This window comes from Girardinichthys multiradiatus, chromosome 11, assembly GCF_021462225.1.
Source record: "Girardinichthys multiradiatus isolate DD_20200921_A chromosome 11, DD_fGirMul_XY1, whole genome shotgun sequence".
In the NCBI taxonomy this organism is placed as follows: domain Eukaryota; kingdom Metazoa; phylum Chordata; class Actinopteri; order Cyprinodontiformes; family Goodeidae; genus Girardinichthys; species Girardinichthys multiradiatus.
The window spans coordinates 25,667,241-25,685,170 of NC_061804.1; the positions used below are offsets into that span (position 1 = coordinate 25,667,241).

Genomic DNA, 17,930 nt, shown 5'->3' on the forward strand with positions numbered 1-17,930 from the left:
CCCACTCTGAAATGAATTGCTTTTGATTGTGTGTATGCAGGAGGCCAGATTGGCAGAGTGCGAGCGGATGCTGCTGGCCATGGACTTGGCGATATATTTGAATGACGGCGGGACTGCTTTACGAGCAGTAGTTACCTGCTACAGGCTTTTGACTCCTCTGATCTACCATCAGATCACTTGCTTTTCTGTGGTGCAAGTATGCAAAATGGGTTACAATTATATATACATTTAAAAGTACTTCATAAAATTACAGTTGTGTGTCTGTTTGAATGACCAGGTGCTAAGAAAGTGTTTGGTGGTTTTGGAGGAGAATTCTTCTTTTCTGAAACAAAGATGGACCGGAAGCTCCTCGGAGTCCCTTTTGCACATGGTTGCCTGCATCACTTACTATGTGTCAAAGGTTTGTTTATGTACAGTTCTGTGTACAGCCTACCAGTGTTCTGAAAAGACAGCAAATTTAAGAGTCTTGACATTTTACAAACAGTGTAGGTACATTTTTCATTTTATCTTATGTCCCCTTCACATCAAAAGGGGTCTGGGGTCCATCAAAATGCTATTAAAATGCCAAGTGAGCCCATGTGGGAAGCAGTGGGGCGGGCATGCATGCCAGCACTGTTAAAGTTGTGTCCCTATTTGGTTTGCCCAGATGCTGATATCCAATAGCAACCTCATGCTCCAACCTGTCACATTGGGCCACCTTTCCCAAAAATGGCCACACGAAAAGTGGAAAACTGGAGTTTTTTAAGCAGGTGGGAAGCAGAATATCTGTTGACAAAGGTAACGCACATACCTATATTTCTTGTGTGTGGAACCTGCGAAGCTATAACGAAATAATTAAAAATTTTTCAAAAAAAATCCAGGCTGGCATGCAAGTTTGTCCAAGCTTTTAATTTTGGCCCTCTAGTCATTTGAGTTTAACACCCATGCGCTAGGCAGCTAGTAGAAGCTGAAGGAGGTGGTGCTCTTTGGTGGTTTTAAAATCCCTGTCTTACTTTCACTGCCTTCTGTTCGCATCTGCTGCAACATGTCTGAGACGATGCGTTTGATGGACAATAAACAAACTCACTATATCAAGGTTTAATGGTAATTTTACCTTTAACTATTGAAACTAACATCATTAAAAGCAGTCACCGGTGACATACTTTTTTTTTTAGTTTACTAAAAAGGAGGAAAGCAAAAAGTTTCCATCTGAGCAAGAGCATACGACCGTAATGCTTTATAGACAATCTCTTACCTGTTCCATTAGATTTGCAGCTTAAATCAGTCAGTTTTTTCAATATTTTAATGACGATATAACCAAAAAGAATTAAGATAAGTATAAAAATTAACCCATTTACCAATGTACCTTATGAAAAATTACTTATTTGTTGTTTTTTGGTGAATTTAGTTTACTTTTATCTACATTAACAACAAAGTTAATTTTTGATGTCTTTTGCTCACAGGTACTACGTGTGTTAAGGAAATATCAATCAGCTGTTGCTGTGCTTGATTGTGGGCGCAATCTGCTTCAGGAGGTCTTTGATGCACATTTTAAAGTTAGCACACTTCCTTGCCAAGCTGGGAGCATATTTATTATAATACTTTTATTATATGTATAAGGTTATGAAATGTGGTGTATAACAGGTCTGTTTTTATGTGCCTTTGTATAGGATAAAGCAGTGGCCCAAGCTGCAGCTGAAAGCCAGAGGAAGATAAGCCACCAGATAAAAGCGCTGCATGTCAAGAGCATAAATAGCATTTTATCCGAGGCAGATCTTAGTACAGACACTGGTAATAACACATTTTTTTTAATTTATATTTTAATTATATTTAGCTGCATATGATCTTAGATCTTCAAAAAAAAGGTATTGTGTGTCAAACGCAAAAAAGTTGAAAGTGAAACTTTTACTATATCACCATTAAAAGTACTTATACTGTAAACTTTTTCATATCTCTTCGGATGTTTTCTCTGTACATGTGTGGTTACTCTCTCAGGAGTGTGTGTGTGTGTGTGTGTGTGTGTGTGTGTGTGTGTGTGTGTGTACATGGTTGTTTACCCTGTGATGGACTAGAGGTCTGTTCAGGGTGTACCCTGACCAACCCCCTTCCCCCTTAAAGGATTCTCCACTAAAACAGAGGAGGGTCCAGACTAAGCTTGTTTGCAAACAAATATAGATGAGCATCATTTTTTTTGTTTTCTGTCTTATCAAAACTATTAAGTGCAAAAAGTCAAGAGTTTTTAAAGCTGGGAGCTAATTTACTAGTTGTCATGATGGTGAGATTCAGTAAAAGCTACCAAAAACCAATCCAGAAAATCCTCTCAGTTGTAGGGCAGTCCAATCATCTGACCTGTTTCTCCTGCCAACTCCTCACTGACTACACGTGCAAAAAATACAATAAACTAATTTAGTGTACAACTTTTGTTGCTTACTCGCTCCTTCTTCTGATGCAGCCCTGAGCAACTGCCAGTGTTACCCATATAAAAAAACGACCTTTGTTTATATCCCTGACCTGAATAAAATGTGAAAAATGTGAATGAACCCTTTCAAGCACGAGTAAAGACATTTTAACTCACCTCAGCTAAAAAGCTTCAGATAAATGTGGCTGTCTTTATTTCTTCAGAGAATTTATTGGTTACCATTGAAGATCCCACTGTACAGTATCACCTGTTCTCCAGCTGCACACTGAAGGATACCTATGACAACCGTGAGTGGCTTATCCTTACAAATGATTGAAACCAGAAATGTACATTCACTGTAGACAAAAAAAACCATGTAACCTTTTTTTTGGTCAATATCTGACTCACTGACTCACTGTCTAATCATTTAGTTATTACTTTCTTGATAAATTCCATATGATGGCTGCATATTCTCATGATGTGTTTACTTGATAGTGGCACCTTCAGGCATCTGAAAGTTGTACCCACGGATCACTGCTTACAAATCAAGACATCATTATCAGTGCTTTTCCAAATTGTTTAAAGATATAGTAATCTTTCAAAAAGTGGAAAAAAAAATGTTTGTCTCAATAATAAGTCATTTATCAACCTGAAATAATATGGGCTACCCTAACTGCCCTAAAACAGGAAAAGTTTTGCCTGATTGTCTCAAAGTTCATTCAATCAATAAAACTAATTTCTTGAGTGATTAGTCTAGTTCACTCAGAGCAAGATTAATGTTTGTGTGTTTTAAATAGTGATGAAGGTCAGACGAAAAAAATACTTTCTTGAGTTTGCGGCAGTACTTCTACAGAGGACCATGGAAGAAAGCAGCCCAGACGTCGTGCTGGACTGGGGACAAAGCATTCTTCAGGTTCTCTCCAGGTTTGCTTCACAGATATTTGTGCAAGACAAGATAACACATTTTACCTTAAATTTTATATGCTTTCTTTGTTATGCTTCAAAGAATAGATTTATTGATTCCTCTCCAAGTTGATATTATTAGCAACTCAATATTTACTGTATATCACATTGAGCCTCGTCATTACTGTGTACTTCACTAATCATACTGCTCTTTACTTACACTGGCAGACGAGATGAAATTTTGGGACTATCCATAAAACATTTGCAGGAAAACGGCAAACATGAAAAAGGAAGTAGTCCCCTGGCTACAAAAAAAAGCAAAACACCTCAGGTGAACATAAAATACACATGTTATGCACAAAAAGTGTTCATACGTCATGATCTTTTTCATATTTTGTCATGTTACTACCACAAACCTCAGTGTATTTGGATTTTACTCGATACACCAACGCAAAGTTGTGCATAATTGTGAATGGAAGAAGAATGGTTTTCCAAATGGCCTATGACTCTGTAGTTCTGTAGTTCAGTTGAAAGAATCAGTTGGCAGGACAAGCATTAGTCGTGCGCTCTAAAATTGTGGCCGAAAGAAAGCAATTGTAACAAGAATGGCAAGAAAACATGATTTTCAATAAAAAGCTTCTGTTCTGTTTTCATTTTGCCACAAGCCATGTAGGGGATACAGCACACATGTGGAAGAACATGCTCTGGCCCACTTTCTGGCCTGTATGCAAATCTATATGTTCGGTAGAAAACTTGAACTGCCCCTTAACCTGAAAACACTACCATGCTGAGGGTGGAGTTTTCTTCAGCAGGGGCAGGTAAGCTGATCATAGTTGATGGGAAGATGGATGGAGCTAAATACAGAGCAATCCTAGAAGATAACCTTTAAAGTTTGCAGAAGACCTGAGACATGGTTGAAGGTTGACCTTCAACAACCCAAAACATACAGCTACAGCTACAATGTATGGTTCATGTTTAAGAAAGACCCAGGAAAAGTCTAGCTTGAGGGTTGTGGTTTTAATGTGACAAATTCCAAAACATTTCAAGGTAGTGGCAACTAACCGTGGCTGTTGGTAGCACTGTTGCCTTGCAGCAAGAAGGTCCTCGGTTTGACTCCCGGCTAGGGGTCTTTCTGCATGGAGTTTGCATGTTCTCCCCTTGCATGCGTGGGTTCTTTCCGGGTACTCCGGCTTCCTCCCACAGTCCAAAAACATGACTGTTAGGTTAATTGGTCTCTCTAGATTGCCGTTAGGTGTGAATGGGTGTGTGCATGGTTGTTTGTCCTGTATTTTTCTGTGTTGCCCTGCGATGGACTGACGACCTGTCCAGGGTGTACCCCGCCTCTCGCCCATAGACTGCTGGAGATAGGCACCAGCTCCCGCGATTCTGTACGGAAGAAGTGGGTATAGAAAATTGATAGATGAATGGACTTCAAGGCAGTGTGATCTATGTTGTCTGAATCTGCACTGCTTGTTTTGTCTTTACATATGAGAAAAAGCTCTGTATGTGTTTTATAGCAGAACGTGCCCACACACACGGATATAAGAAGGAAGCTAAGGAGGAAACTACCACACTGCTTGCAATTGAATCTGAGAACTAACAGGTATCATGGGTGGCTATTTAAAGGTCAGAGACATTTGAATTGCAGTGTATTAGTTTGGAGTCACACAAAGTCTGTGTGTGTTTTTAGAGAGATGCATATTGTGGAGGATTTGCTGGGTATAATCTCTTCTATAGTGCAACGCCACAAGAAGCTGCTTCACCTCAGGAACTTAATAGCTGAGGAGAGACCATGGAGATCTCTCATTAATTACTGCATGGCTATGGCACATTTAGCAAAGTTTTACCAGGCCCTGGAGCTGATGCAAGGAGGACAACTGGAGAAAAGGTTCCCACTCAAGATAAAGCTAAGCAGCACTGCATTTCTGGAGACAATATACTGATATTTACTTTTGTTATTTGAAATAACATTGTACATTTTGTGACCAATATTCTCAGGTTGCTATAAATCCTTTCCGTTTTTGATGCTTCTCTTAGGTACAGCCAGCTTGATGCCTGGTGGTTCTCTCTCGCCTTCACCGGCGTCATAATGAAGAAGGATTCTCTGCCCTCTTCTAACAATAAAGTGGAATTAAAAAGGGACTCCAGCCTTTTAGATGATATAATGGCTCCGAAGAATGACAGGATACAAGAGGAGGGTGAGAAAATTAATCAGCAAAAGGCTGACTAATAACATAGCCTTTGTTTTATAGCTTGGTGCTTCTTTTTTCTAGCTGTCAGAAATAATGTCTCTGTGACTAAGGACATTCTTGATGAGAGAGAAGGCTCCTTTCAATGTGTGGAACATCACACAGAGTCACAGATAAGCGGTTCTAACTTACTACTGGACTCAGTTAAAAATGCTGCTTTATATCTTCGCAGAGCAATGGTAAACATGATGCAGCTTTAAACAAATCTCTTTGACTGTTATGTTCCTGCCACATTGTATTTCTGTCTCTATTTTGAATCTTTTCAGGTGCTGGCCCATCGTGGAAACCACTGGACAACTCTGCAGTATGTATGTCAGACCCTGTGGGACCAAAACCACCAGCTCACTACCATGATACAAACAGTTGCTATGCGTGCAATCTCCCCACCGCTGGTAAGGGCTGATCAGCTGCCTGCCATCTTCACCCCTCTTCTGGTGCTAGCCACTGATCTTATGCTGGACATGCTGGATAAACTAGAGGTCAGAGTCTGATACTTCTACTTATATACAAACGAACATTTAGCTTAAGGTTCTTGTGATACTTTTGTGACTTTCTGGCATCTTGCCATAACTCAGCATTGCTTTGATTATCCCCACCAGGTTTGGAGTTTGTATGATCTCGACTTGACTGCTGATGAGGTTGAGTCCCGTCTCCACTTCTCAGCCCCCCTCGATGACTGCTTCCTGGTGGACTTGCGCTGGGTTCGAACTTTGGTGTTGCACACTCTTGAGCAACTTCATGACTGTGGAAAATGGGAAACCCTGGCACACTTTGCTTTACTTTACAACTCATACACAAGGTGAACACATTTGGTTTTTTGTTAACAAAATCCAGGGAATTATACACTATGTAACTCATCTTGCAAAAAGTATTTACATTTGAAACAAGTATTAGTATTATGCACTCCATGTAGTGGACACAGAAAACATGTGAAAGAACGTCTTTGGGTCAAGTGAGACCAAAATGTGTCTTTCGGCCTACATGCGTTATGTTGCGTATGGGGGGAAACTAACAGTGCACATTACCCTAAACACCCCATACCCAGGGTGAAAAATGGTGGCGGTAGCATCATGCTGTGTGGAGCATTTTCTTCCGCAAAGACAGGGAGGCTGGTCAGAGTAGATTTGCAAAATATTCCAAAGACTTAAGACTGGGGAAGATTTTCACCTGCACTTTGGCACCAAAAATGCAGCCAGAGCTACAGTGGAATGATTTAGATCAGAGCATTTTCACAAGTTAGTCCAGACCCTAAATCCAGTTGAGAATCTGTGGAAATTCCGGGAAATTGTTGCTGACAGACGCTCTCCGTTAAATCTGACTGAGGTTGAGCTGTTCTGCAAAGAAGAATGGGCAAAAAAAAACAAATCAGTGTCTAGATGTGCAAAGCTAGGAGTGACAAACTTCAGACGACTTGAATGCACACTTTTCAGATCATTTTTGTAAAAAAAAAAAAACATTTATTAATTTTCTTCCACTCAACAATTATGCAGTACTTCGTGTTGGTCTTTCACATAAAAGACAAAAAGCACATTGAAGATTGTGGTGGTAATCTGTGAAAATGTGAAAAAGTGTTATGAAAACTTTTGCAAGACATTATATACTGTATGTATGTAGAAGAAGGGGCCTTCAAACACGTCTCTTAAATATTTAGCATTTTCCCATGAAAATTATTTTAATTCAGTGATATTCTTTGTCCTAGGGAACGTTACGCCTTGACCATAGTTCCTCTGTTGATCCACTCTCAGATTCAGCTGCTTGACAGAATTTCTTCCTTTGGTGGACCTGCAGTCCCACAACCACATCATGTCAAGACGAAGAACACCACTGGGAAGGAAGTAGGGCATACACAAATCAGAAATCAGATCTTGCTCTGTGTGATGATTATTATAGTCCAAATCAGAAAGTCACCAACAAGCCGAAGCAAGCAGAAACTTTAGATTACATTGCAATGAAAAAGTACCAATCATAAATTATTCGTGTGTAGTTAGCTACTTTTTTAGCTTATTTTTATTATTTGTATTTAAAAAACAAAGTTATATTGGAGTTGCCAATAGTATTTCAACAATACACACAAGAAAAAGTATATAAAAAGTTCAAATATGCTCTCATTTAGTGCCTGAGACTCGATGTTTGTCTGCTCCTTTTTATTAATTTCAGATAACTAACAGAAGTTATGCAGGCTGCCAGCTGCTCAGTGGGTGGACCTGGTACCCTGCACAGAAACAGCCCATTCACAAAAATGCAGCACAGGCAAAATCGCTTCCTGAAGATGCATTTTCATTGAAAGGTTTGATGAGACAAAAAGCTTCATTCGTGAAAAAAAATATTGAACAGATTCCTAAAGAATCTGTTATTTGCAAGAACAATAATCAAGTGTCTAAAGCCATAAGCATCGGTACAAAATCTTTCAATGCTAACATAAACAGAAAATGAAAAAAAAAAAAAAATGCAACAATGTGTTGAAGTTTCAGATAAGCAGCTCTCCATGTCGCTTGTGCGCGTTCCTCTTGACACGGAAGACACTCTGAGCTGTTATCGTGAAGCCCTTGGCAAAAGACCACACTGTCTCCTAGTCCTCCAGCAGAGCCGTTCGTTGCTGGTGCAGCTTTTAGCGGGCACACAACCCTGTAAGTTTGTTGCTTATTACACAACAGATGCACACGCAAATGCACATCAGCGGTGAAATCTCTGCTGGCGTCGCTCTTCAGGCTTTGCAACGCAGTTGCCTCACTGTCAGAACAGAGGTCTCAGCCATTCAACAACCCAAATGAACCTGTGTGAGGAGGACTTTAGTTCTCCAAACGCCATCTATTGCCTTCCCATCAGCCCTAACAGCATACCAACTGTTGCTTCTGCATACTCAAACTCCATCAGTAAGAACTCTAACTCTAATTCATTTTGGAACAGTCTTTAAGTTTGCTACAATCATAGATTTTAAGAAAGATGCAGAATAAAAGTATAAGGCCATCTTATTATCTTTAAATTACCCTGTGGGATTATAGGTTCTTATGAATCTCTCACTGTCCTTTCTCTCAGAGTACCTCCAGGATAACGGTCATGACTCCCTTAAAATTTTAGCCCTGCATGAAATGGGAAACCTACACTTCTATGCTGGAAACATAAGGTTAGAAACCATTTAAATGGGTTGATGTGTTAGTTCTGCAGCAATACCATGATGTCTTCTATCAGATACATTACTAGCAGATAGGCAAGGACAGTGTGTACATTTTCTGTGTCATGATTTCTCTTTCATCATCACAAATAATTTCAGTCCTGCTTGTGTTGTCTTGCTAGTGCTGCACACTCATGCTGGAGTAAAGCGGTAGACTGTGCCTTCCAGAGCTCTCGTGTCATTCAGAAATGGGACGGCGTTTCCTTCGAGAGCGGCTCCTCGCAAAACAGAATGAAGCAAGCTGGCATTTGGGGATGTTTGCAAGGTGCTGTGCTCACTGCAAAGATAGCACAGTAGGTTGGACTTTTATTTTAATGTGACTTTTTGTGTGTGTGCAAGCCTGTGCCAATAAAGCTACGCTAGGTACTGAGGCATGCGTTTTGATTTGCAGGTTTGTTTTAATCTCTGATATCAGCGAGCGCACAAAGTGTTGTCTGCTGTCTGCTCATTTCTTTAAGGTAATCTATCTAAGGAATTCTATTACGGTGCCTTGCAGAAGTAATTATATGTCTATTGTTGGGATTTCATGTGACAGACCAACACAAAGTAGTGTATAATTGTGAAGTAGAAGAAAAATTATGGAACTTGCCATAATTTTTCTTCCCCCATTCTTCTCTGCAAAAATGGCTCAGACTCTGTCCGGATTTGTGGAGTTCAACTAATAGTTGTCCTGTCAGCAGATTCTGGCACCTGAGCGTTGAATCTCTGCAGCTCCTCTTCTGGGCTGATTAATGCTTTCCTTGCCTGACCTTTTGGTTGACGGCCATGTTTTAGTTGGTTTGCAGTTGTGCCACTCTTTAAATTTGCAGATGATAGATTGAACCTTGAGATGTTCAGATCTTATTTAGATATTGTTTTAGAACTTTATTCCTGACCTGTCCTGTGGTTTTCTTTAGTCTTCACTATGTTATTTTTCTTCTTTTCTTCTCCAACAAACCTCCATGGACTTAAGCATTTTTGTATTTGTAAAACATTTTCAAGACCATTTATCCCTTTTGTTTCACTTCACAATAATGTGTGAATTTATGTTGGCCTATCACATCCCAATAATATACCTTGAAATCTGTGGCTATAACATGACAAATGTGCAAGGAATATGAAAACTTTTGCAAGGGACTCCATTTTGTTTTGTATTTTTGTGTCCTCTCTGACATGGTTATCTGTTCATCCTCTTTAGTGTGTGCTGTGTTGCTCCATGGCCCACCCTCGATCAGACCTACAATATGCCTCGCACACCTTTGGGGATGAACTGTTTCCTGGCATCGACCTTTTTTCTGAGCCCCATAGGCTTCAAGTCGGCACCACAGTAACAAGTCTTCACTTTGTTTGCCATTGGCTCTTCACCACAGGCTACTACATTACGGTATTTACTACCATTTGTCCTTAATTTAAACTTAAATTCTGAAAAAATAGACCTTATTGGTAAACTCTTGTTATTTCAGCTTCTCCCAATTCTAGCCCTGTACCTCCACTTAGTGGGGAGTGTGTGCAGAGATGTACAGCGCCATGCTGAAGCCAGGATTCTCAAGGTCTGAATTATAGCTGTTGTTGTGAACTTTATCAATGACATAGTGAGACATGAACCCAAGGAGGGCCAGCCAAACTGTAGTTTTGGTGATTTATATTTAAGCTTGTAAACTGAGAGTGAAGCTGTTTGTTCTCTCTGTTCGAGGAAAGAGCGAACACTTCTTTAAGTACGGATACAGTATCATGGTGGGAAAAAAAACAGCTTGATGATTCTAAAGCATCCCAGGACGTTGCAGAGTGTACACTAGACAATCAGACAGTCTTACAGACAGGATAATAGGATAGACTACATACAGTGTACAGGTCTGATGAAGCACTGAGTTTTTCCATCAGACAGAACATAATTAAACATACTCTAAAAATGAAAACATCAAATCCATGCCATCATCATCTGTTTTTAACATGAAAACCTTTCTTGCACCATGATGCAGCTTTGATCTGGCTGTTGCTTTCTGCAGGTCCGTGCTCTTACAGAGATGTGCATGTTTACTGAAGCCATCAGAGAAGTTGTTCAACTCACTCAAGGAGCAGATATTATTCTGCCTCCCGGACATTACATCACCAAAGCAAATCTACGAGTATTTTCCCTTTTTTGTCTAACCCATTTAAAATGTACTATTTTTTTTTTCTACAGTGCTACCATGTCTTTCTCTGATAAATAAGTCTGCTAATGCAAAAGAAATATCCCATTCAATATTCACAATAATGATATAAAGGAAAAACGTTTATTTTAATAGTAATTGTGCTTATTGAACAGCCTTTGAGGACTTTCTGCAGCAACAAATCTCTTCCTGATAATGTGGAGGTAAATTCTACAGTTTCCATGAATCCACTTTTTGATTAACGAAGTTAACTAAAATCATTTCAGTGCATTTATGAATTTATTCATAATTACCTACACTCTTGCACAAGAGAGTTTAAAGTGCTGTAGATATGATCCTTCCTCTCTGGTGGATTTTCACCTTTATCTTTCAAAGAAACGCTGTGTCTGTCAGACGTTACAAACACATATCGTCTGCATTATCCTGATATTAATTTGTGGCTCTTAATGATTTATTTGAAACTGAGTGGAATTGTGATACAACTTCAAAGACAAACAAGAACTGGGCCCACATGTTTGAATTTATTATAGATGTTCTCTATTCCACACTTCAAAGTTATATTTACAGCCTCAAATATATAAACACACCATCAATAACACATTTTGCCTTGCAAAGAATCCAGACACTTTTTTGTAGCCATCAAAAAGGTTCTGGAATAATTCTGTCTGTTGGTATATTGGTATAGACCTGGCTTTTAAGTAATATTACTGGATTTTCATTCCAGAAGCTTAATGTTATTGATTCAATCCATTCCAAAACTAGTTTTGATGTATGTTTGTACTCTTGGAGCTTTAGCTGTTGATTTGGGATTTAATGAGGTGAAACAGCCCCACAGCATGAGGCTACCACCACCTTCTTTCTTAGCTTTGAAATCCTTGAGCATTCCTCTTGTCATTTTGGACCAATACTGCACTGTTTGACCTGTCTAATCAGCTGTTCTCCATAAGTCGTTTGGCTTGTCGATTTGGTCGGCTGCAAATTTAACTTCAGCTTAAAGTTGTTCATTTTGGAGCAGAGCGTTCTTTCTTGGTCGGCACACTCTCGTTCCATGTTAATATTAAACTCGCTTCACTTTCCAGCATTTTCCTTTTCATGGTATGCTTGAGCCTTGGTTGTTCCCAAATTTCATTCCTCCACCAAGGAGGTTATGTTTGTAGTTGAATTTGTTACTAGACGTGTGTCTTAGCTGAAGGAAGAATCCATAAAATTTTAGTGGTGATCCAGTTCATGATCCGGATTCAGGATTTTGTTTTCTTTGTGACCCTACGTTGGAGGTATTCAGTCTATAAAGCGTATGGCTGTCTTGTTCTGAATATGACAGTTTAGGCCAGGTGGTTTTAAGTTGGACAAAACTGGAAATTCCAACAGAACAATGATCTCAAGCACACAGCAGAACTGGATGCTGGAACAGATAAAACAGGCTTGCTTTAGGTTTCTGGATTGGCTCTGACCTTAACTGACCAGAAAACGTCCCAATTTAGATCAACTCTACCAGTTCAGATAAGAAAAGTGGCCAAACATCCAGTCAGAAATGTGCCAGTTCATTGTTGATTCCTACAAATGTGCACAGTTTCTCTACAACTTGCTAACACACATTTAGCTAAATATTAGTGGGAGTTTTTCAATACATTTGAGCCCGTATGTAAAATAGTAACTATGTTTGAATTAGAGAATACATAAATTCAAACTTGTGCACTCAGATCTGGTTTTTGCAATACCTATGGAAGTTGTATGTTGCCATCAACCCTGGAATAGTTAAATCATGGTTCAAATTCAAAATAAATGTGAAATTCATGCTGATGATTGAATGTAAACTTCTAAATGGAACGATATATGCTATTGAATTTGTCTAATAAAATGGTTGTTTTTGAATCTAATTTGTGTGTGATGCTTATAAATGTGCTCAGGCATTGGAAGACCTTGTAAACTGTGACTTTACTTTGGAGGTCTGCACGTTGTATGGTCCGACACTATGCTCCAGATTCAACCTCGCCCGTATTCAACTGATCTTAGCAATCACCAAGTCTGAACGTGGCAGTCCTGTGTCAGGTCTGGAAGCGAGGCGCTGTTCTCTGTTAACTGTTTTATTGTGTGATCAGTGTGTTTGTAAAAGAACAATATTGTAAGACCTAAGAGTACTGTGAGTGTTAAACTGTCATAAAGACGTAATGTTTTTCAGATTCTGAAGAAAGTGGTGGTAACATGGAAAGCAGAGAGGTGGATATAGAACATAAAGAGCAGGAGATGCTAGAGACAGAAGGATCGTCCCCAAAAGCAGAGAAACCAAAAGTTGTCACTCTTTGTAATACGAAGGAAAAGCTATCTCCGGAAAGGATCAAGGTAAGACTAAGAGCAGATTTATTATTTTTAGTTAGCTTCATGCATCTCAGTAAATATTTTGTTATTGGGTGTAGTAGCTGCTTGTCAGTTCTGTGTTTAACTGTTCTTGGCACTTTTACACAGATTATGTGGAAATGGTGGCCCATGTGTGAAAACATGTCATTTTTCCCCTATACAGTTTATTTTATTGGAAGGAGCTTCCACCTTGTTGTCCTCTGCTATGCAGCAGGTCACTTCTCATATCTGCAGCGAAGCTGAGAACCTGGAGTTGTCCGTGGAGTTCAACTTTCTTAAAGCCAACCTCTGTCTGCAGCAAGGAAACTTTGTTCTTAGGTACTCAAACTTCAAGGTGGATTTCAGCAAGTGCTATGTGTATACATTCTTAGTATTTGCATAAGTCTTCTACCTTGCCATTTTTGATTGTTTTCCCTTAGCTCTGAGATTGCAGTTTCATCTTTGGTGTTGCTGCAGACATCTCCTGTCATTGTGCGACAGTCCCCTCCTGGGAGTAAACAGGTACTGCAGCACATGTTTGCATCTATGGTAAAAAAGGAAGTACATTGTATTTCAGTTTTTAGGCTTTATGTGCCAATACATGAAAAACTTTTGATGTAGCCCTCATTCGCATTCACATTCCTATCCGCTTGTTTAAGTTTCGGTGCATTTCAGTTCCCCATAAAGTACTCTACTGTGTTTGTATGTGTTATGTATTGTCTTAAGGATGCCAAAGAGTGCAGTGAATCAAACATTCTGCATGGAGACGATCCCAGAGCTGTTGAAGCCTGTGAGAGAATTGGAGTTTTGCTGTGGCTGCACTGCCGACTGAATCTGGTCCACAGCCTGGCTGCTAACATCTCTGGAACTGCAACTCTTTTTCCAGGTCTTAGAGGTTTTTAGACTTCCTTTTCTAGTATTTCGGGACTCTATTTTATGCTAATCATATTACATTAATGTTGTGAGGACGACTAGCAAACATATGTATTAATAAACTATCAGTCAGAAACAAAAAAGACTACCTGTTTGATGTTCTTCATTAAACTGTAATGAAATGCAACCATCAGTCTCTGCTTATGAGTGACAATCAGTATACTAGCAAAATAGGAATTAGGAGGTTAATTTGTTTGTATGTGTTAATGAATGGCAATTTGTCTTTTAAGGTAAAAACGTTAATAAAGAAATAGCTCGGCTGATACAGGAGGGACTGGATGAATGTGTGCAATGGGGAGACCAAGATATTCAAGCTCTGTTGATGGTGGAAGCTGCAGAATTTGAAGCACAGAGAGGCAGGATGGATGAGAGCATGGCAATGCTGCAGGTACAGATGTTTTCGTCTTCATTGAAACGTTTTATTTGAAATGGGAAACACATAATGAAGGGCACTTTCACAAAGCATAGGAACATACTAAGAGGCCCCAAGTTGATAGCAGATAGATAGCATGTCTCATTGTTGTGGTTAAGGCCATAATCTTTCATCAGATTTCCATAATTGATGACCAAAATATGATAATTCATGTGTTCGATTAAGAGTTAACATAAAAACTCAAGTTATAGGTGAGTTATCACTGTCATACATTGTTAGTGCCTTGAAATAATGATGTATTGGTTGTTTGTTTATTCATCTGTTACAATTATTTCTTTTTCTTCTTCATGTCTATTTTTTTATGTTTTCAGCTGCTTCTATGTTTGAGTGGACTTGAGGTGCCTCAGCGAAACACATCATTGGGGCTTTTTGTCCCTGACTTATCTATCTTTTGCATATTGCTTTGTGTTTTCGACAATCTTGCTCCAGTTTTGAAAGTTTAATCATTACAACATAATAGGTTTTGGTAGGAACATAGATTAAAAAAAAAAAACCTGAACCAGTAGCTAGGATTTAGTTGTGAGATGTTGCAGCAGAAACTGAGTACCAACCATAAATTAATCACATCCACTTTTTTTTTTTTACTTCCAGCACCCTTTTTGCTGTTTTTATTGGTTCTGCAAATTCTGTCCATTGAATAGCAAGACTATAAATAACTAATGTTCTCCATATATTTATACTTGTTGTTTAGAAAGCAGTGAACTTGCTGTCAGGACAAACATGTATGCCACCTGGGTCCGTTCTGACTCTGGCTCGAGCCACGCTGTTGCTCAGTGACTTGGGAAAAGTACAGAGCAAAACACTTCTCCAACTGACACAGAAGCTCCTGGAAAAGCAGGTACACGTGCAATAAGACTTGGTTCAAACAATCTACATGTCAGTCAGTCAGGCATTTTCTACTGCTTATTCCATAGTGGGTCGCAGGGGAGCTGGTGCCTATCTCCAGCAGTCTATGGGCGAGAGGCAGGGTACACCCTGGACAGATCGCCAGTCCATCGCAGGGCAACACACAAACAACCATGCACACACTCATTCATACACCTACGGTCAATTTAGAGTGACCAATTAACCTAACAAAGCATGTCTTTGGACTGTGGGAGGAAGCCGAAGTACCCGATGAGAACCCACGCATGCACGGGGAGAACATGCAAACTCCATGCAGAAAGACCCCAGGCCGGGAATTGAACCCAGGACCTTCTTGCTGCAAGGCAACAGTGCTACCAACTGCGCCACCATGCAGTTGGTCACACTGCACGGTGGTGTACCCTGCCTCTCGCCCATAGACTGCTGGAGATAGGCACCAGCTCCCCTGCGACCCACTATGGAATAAGCAGTAGAAAATGACTGACTGACTGACAATCTACATGTACTTTCTATAATTCTGCTGACAGAAGGGAAATACATACAATTAAACCTTAACCTTCTATTTCAGCTGTGCCTTTTCGGTCAAAATGTATCTTTGCTTGATGGAAATACAAGTTTCTCTCCACCTGGACCCAGAAACATCTACCTCCCTTACCTGAACATGCTGAACAGAATCACTGTGCAGATTGGTAAAACATGAACCTGCATACACAGGGCACAAGCAGTTCATTATTTGTGAATTATTTAATGAAAATACCTAAAAGAATGACCATCTCAGAGAGAAATCAGAACTAAACTCTTTGCAAATGCAGCTGTAATTTGACTCTTATTGTATATTACATATAGTGAAGTAATAACCTTTACTTTGACAAAAAATGTATTTTCGGTTTTCCTAATAAAGACTGATGATTGCTTTTTTCTTTATTTTTCTAATTTGTTTCCTGCTCAATTAGGAGAAACATCTTGTTGAGTCCTTGATTTAAAACATTAACTGCATATAAATAATATCAGGAGACATTTTCAAGCAAAACATTTCAAAACTATACTACAGTAATGTTTCAAATCATCAATGTAAATTAAAAAAATATATATAAAAGATTTTTGTGACTGATCTTAAGTTAACTCAAAATTGTTTAGATTATTTATATCCTTATATTCCTCACATTTACCAGTAATAATATGTTATTACAATAAAACTACCAAATTGTAACAAAATGAATAATTGTTTATTATTGTAGCTTGCTCATTATTAACAGCATTAACCCACCCCTAACCTTGTTAGAAAATGAAGGATTTCCCTGCTCTTAGTCTGACTAACAGCTCCCAGATTAGTCTAAATGAATTAAGCTGAACATAATTGTATGTTTTAATTAGATTCACTGTAAAATGACAAACACACTGTAGTTATGGCATAAATTGGTTGGCATAAAATCAAGCATCACAAGGCAGGATGCTCCCTTTGTTGAGTGTTTCCTAATGATTTAGCCACCTAATATACCTAGGAGGCAATTAAACTCAGAAACCACACAGTCTGCTTGCCATTATGCACTAGTAACTATGAATCCCACCAGTCTTGAACATTTTTTAAACTAGAGTTAACTACCTAGAACTAAGAAAATTGCTGAAAATCTGCTTCGCTTCCTCTGTTTCAGGTTCGATCCTGAATCTTGGCAACATGGAAAGACCAGCATCTGTCCAGTCACCACTGTCCACTCCCAGCTAGAGTCTGCATCAGTACAATAAGACTGAGAGAGATTCTCAGGCAGTTTTCCCTCTGAGCAATAGAAGCTCATGAATGGCATGAGCTCTCATCATAAGACTAATTGTCATTTTGAGAGGCACGAAGTGTTTACTTCCTTTAGTAGAACCTATGCAGTAATTCATCACAAGGTTTTTCTTTGTACTGCATCACCACAATGAAATAACATTTTGAAGGTTTATGTTTCTTGTATTCTGGAGCATTTTAGAGAAAACAAAAGCTGCACCTCAAAACAGCAAAACTGTACAATCCTAATTTGAAGAATTAAAAATGTGGCCAGTTTTGAAACATGCAGTTATTAGGTTTAAGAGGCAGTTTCATTTTCACAAAGGGCTAGGTAGATTTTTAATAACTTTTTCAATTTAATAAATCATTTGAAAATAGCTTTAGGTATTTACTCAGATTATCTTTGTTTAATAATAAATCGTGTTTGATGATCTGAAACATTTGTGAGACAAAAAAAAGCAAAAACAGAGAAAAACTGTAAGTGGGCAAATACTTTTTCACTGCACTGTATCTGCCTTGTCTGAAAAAATATTTGATCACCTAAAACTCACTCAATACATCCGTTTGCTTATTTTATACTTCCAGAATGGGGCGCATAGTGGTTCGATGGAGAAGGAGGTTGCGTACTGTTAAACCACCTCTTACCTTGCAAAAAATAAAATGTATTAATCTGTAACCTTGTAAATAAATAATTTTCAAACTCTTAGAATATGCGTGCCAGTCCGATGTTTTATTGTGAAGCGTCACCGGAAGTGGCCCTTTTTCTCATGG

General features: G+C 39.0%; 1 protein-coding gene across 5 annotated transcripts in view; it reads left to right on the forward strand.

Annotated features, from left to right (window-relative positions):
- The window catches only part of LOC124876980 (cilia- and flagella-associated protein 54-like), a 32,605-nt gene extending 14,740 nt beyond the window's left edge, over window positions 1–17,865 (forward strand). For 2 of the 5 annotated variants that reach the window (XM_047380065.1, XM_047380067.1), the window contains exons 25-57: window positions 41–196; window positions 278–400; window positions 1,443–1,535; window positions 1,650–1,770; window positions 2,602–2,685; window positions 3,175–3,301; window positions 3,509–3,611; window positions 4,798–4,883; window positions 4,971–5,168; window positions 5,318–5,478; window positions 5,554–5,708; window positions 5,796–6,008; window positions 6,129–6,328; window positions 7,229–7,364; window positions 7,687–7,816; window positions 7,995–8,156; window positions 8,238–8,402; window positions 8,566–8,653; window positions 8,824–8,994; window positions 9,093–9,159; window positions 9,879–10,064; window positions 10,144–10,230; window positions 10,687–10,806; window positions 10,986–11,033; window positions 12,738–12,879; window positions 13,010–13,170; window positions 13,349–13,503; window positions 13,605–13,686; window positions 13,891–14,059; window positions 14,328–14,485; window positions 15,222–15,368; window positions 15,963–16,083; window positions 17,047–17,865. In XM_047380065.1, the coding sequence (XP_047236021.1) occupies window positions 41–196; window positions 278–400; window positions 1,443–1,535; window positions 1,650–1,770; window positions 2,602–2,685; window positions 3,175–3,301; window positions 3,509–3,611; window positions 4,798–4,883; window positions 4,971–5,168; window positions 5,318–5,478; window positions 5,554–5,708; window positions 5,796–6,008; window positions 6,129–6,328; window positions 7,229–7,364; window positions 7,687–7,816; window positions 7,995–8,156; window positions 8,238–8,402; window positions 8,566–8,653; window positions 8,824–8,994; window positions 9,093–9,159; window positions 9,879–10,064; window positions 10,144–10,230; window positions 10,687–10,806; window positions 10,986–11,033; window positions 12,738–12,879; window positions 13,010–13,170; window positions 13,349–13,503; window positions 13,605–13,686; window positions 13,891–14,059; window positions 14,328–14,485; window positions 15,222–15,368; window positions 15,963–16,083; window positions 17,047–17,117 (4,386 nt within the window). In that variant the 3' untranslated portion in view covers window positions 17,118–17,865. The remainder of the gene's footprint in view (window positions 1–40; window positions 197–277; window positions 401–1,442; window positions 1,536–1,649; window positions 1,771–2,601; window positions 2,686–3,174; window positions 3,302–3,508; window positions 3,612–4,797; window positions 4,884–4,970; window positions 5,169–5,317; window positions 5,479–5,553; window positions 5,709–5,795; window positions 6,009–6,128; window positions 6,329–7,228; window positions 7,365–7,686; window positions 7,817–7,994; window positions 8,157–8,237; window positions 8,403–8,565; window positions 8,654–8,823; window positions 8,995–9,092; window positions 9,160–9,878; window positions 10,065–10,143; window positions 10,231–10,686; window positions 10,807–10,985; window positions 11,034–12,737; window positions 12,880–13,009; window positions 13,171–13,348; window positions 13,504–13,604; window positions 13,687–13,890; window positions 14,060–14,327; window positions 14,486–15,221; window positions 15,369–15,962; window positions 16,084–17,046) is intronic. The other 3 variants (XM_047380066.1, XM_047380069.1, XM_047380068.1) reach the window with 2 other exon arrangements.
- Window positions 17,866–17,930: the final 65 nt, after the last annotated feature.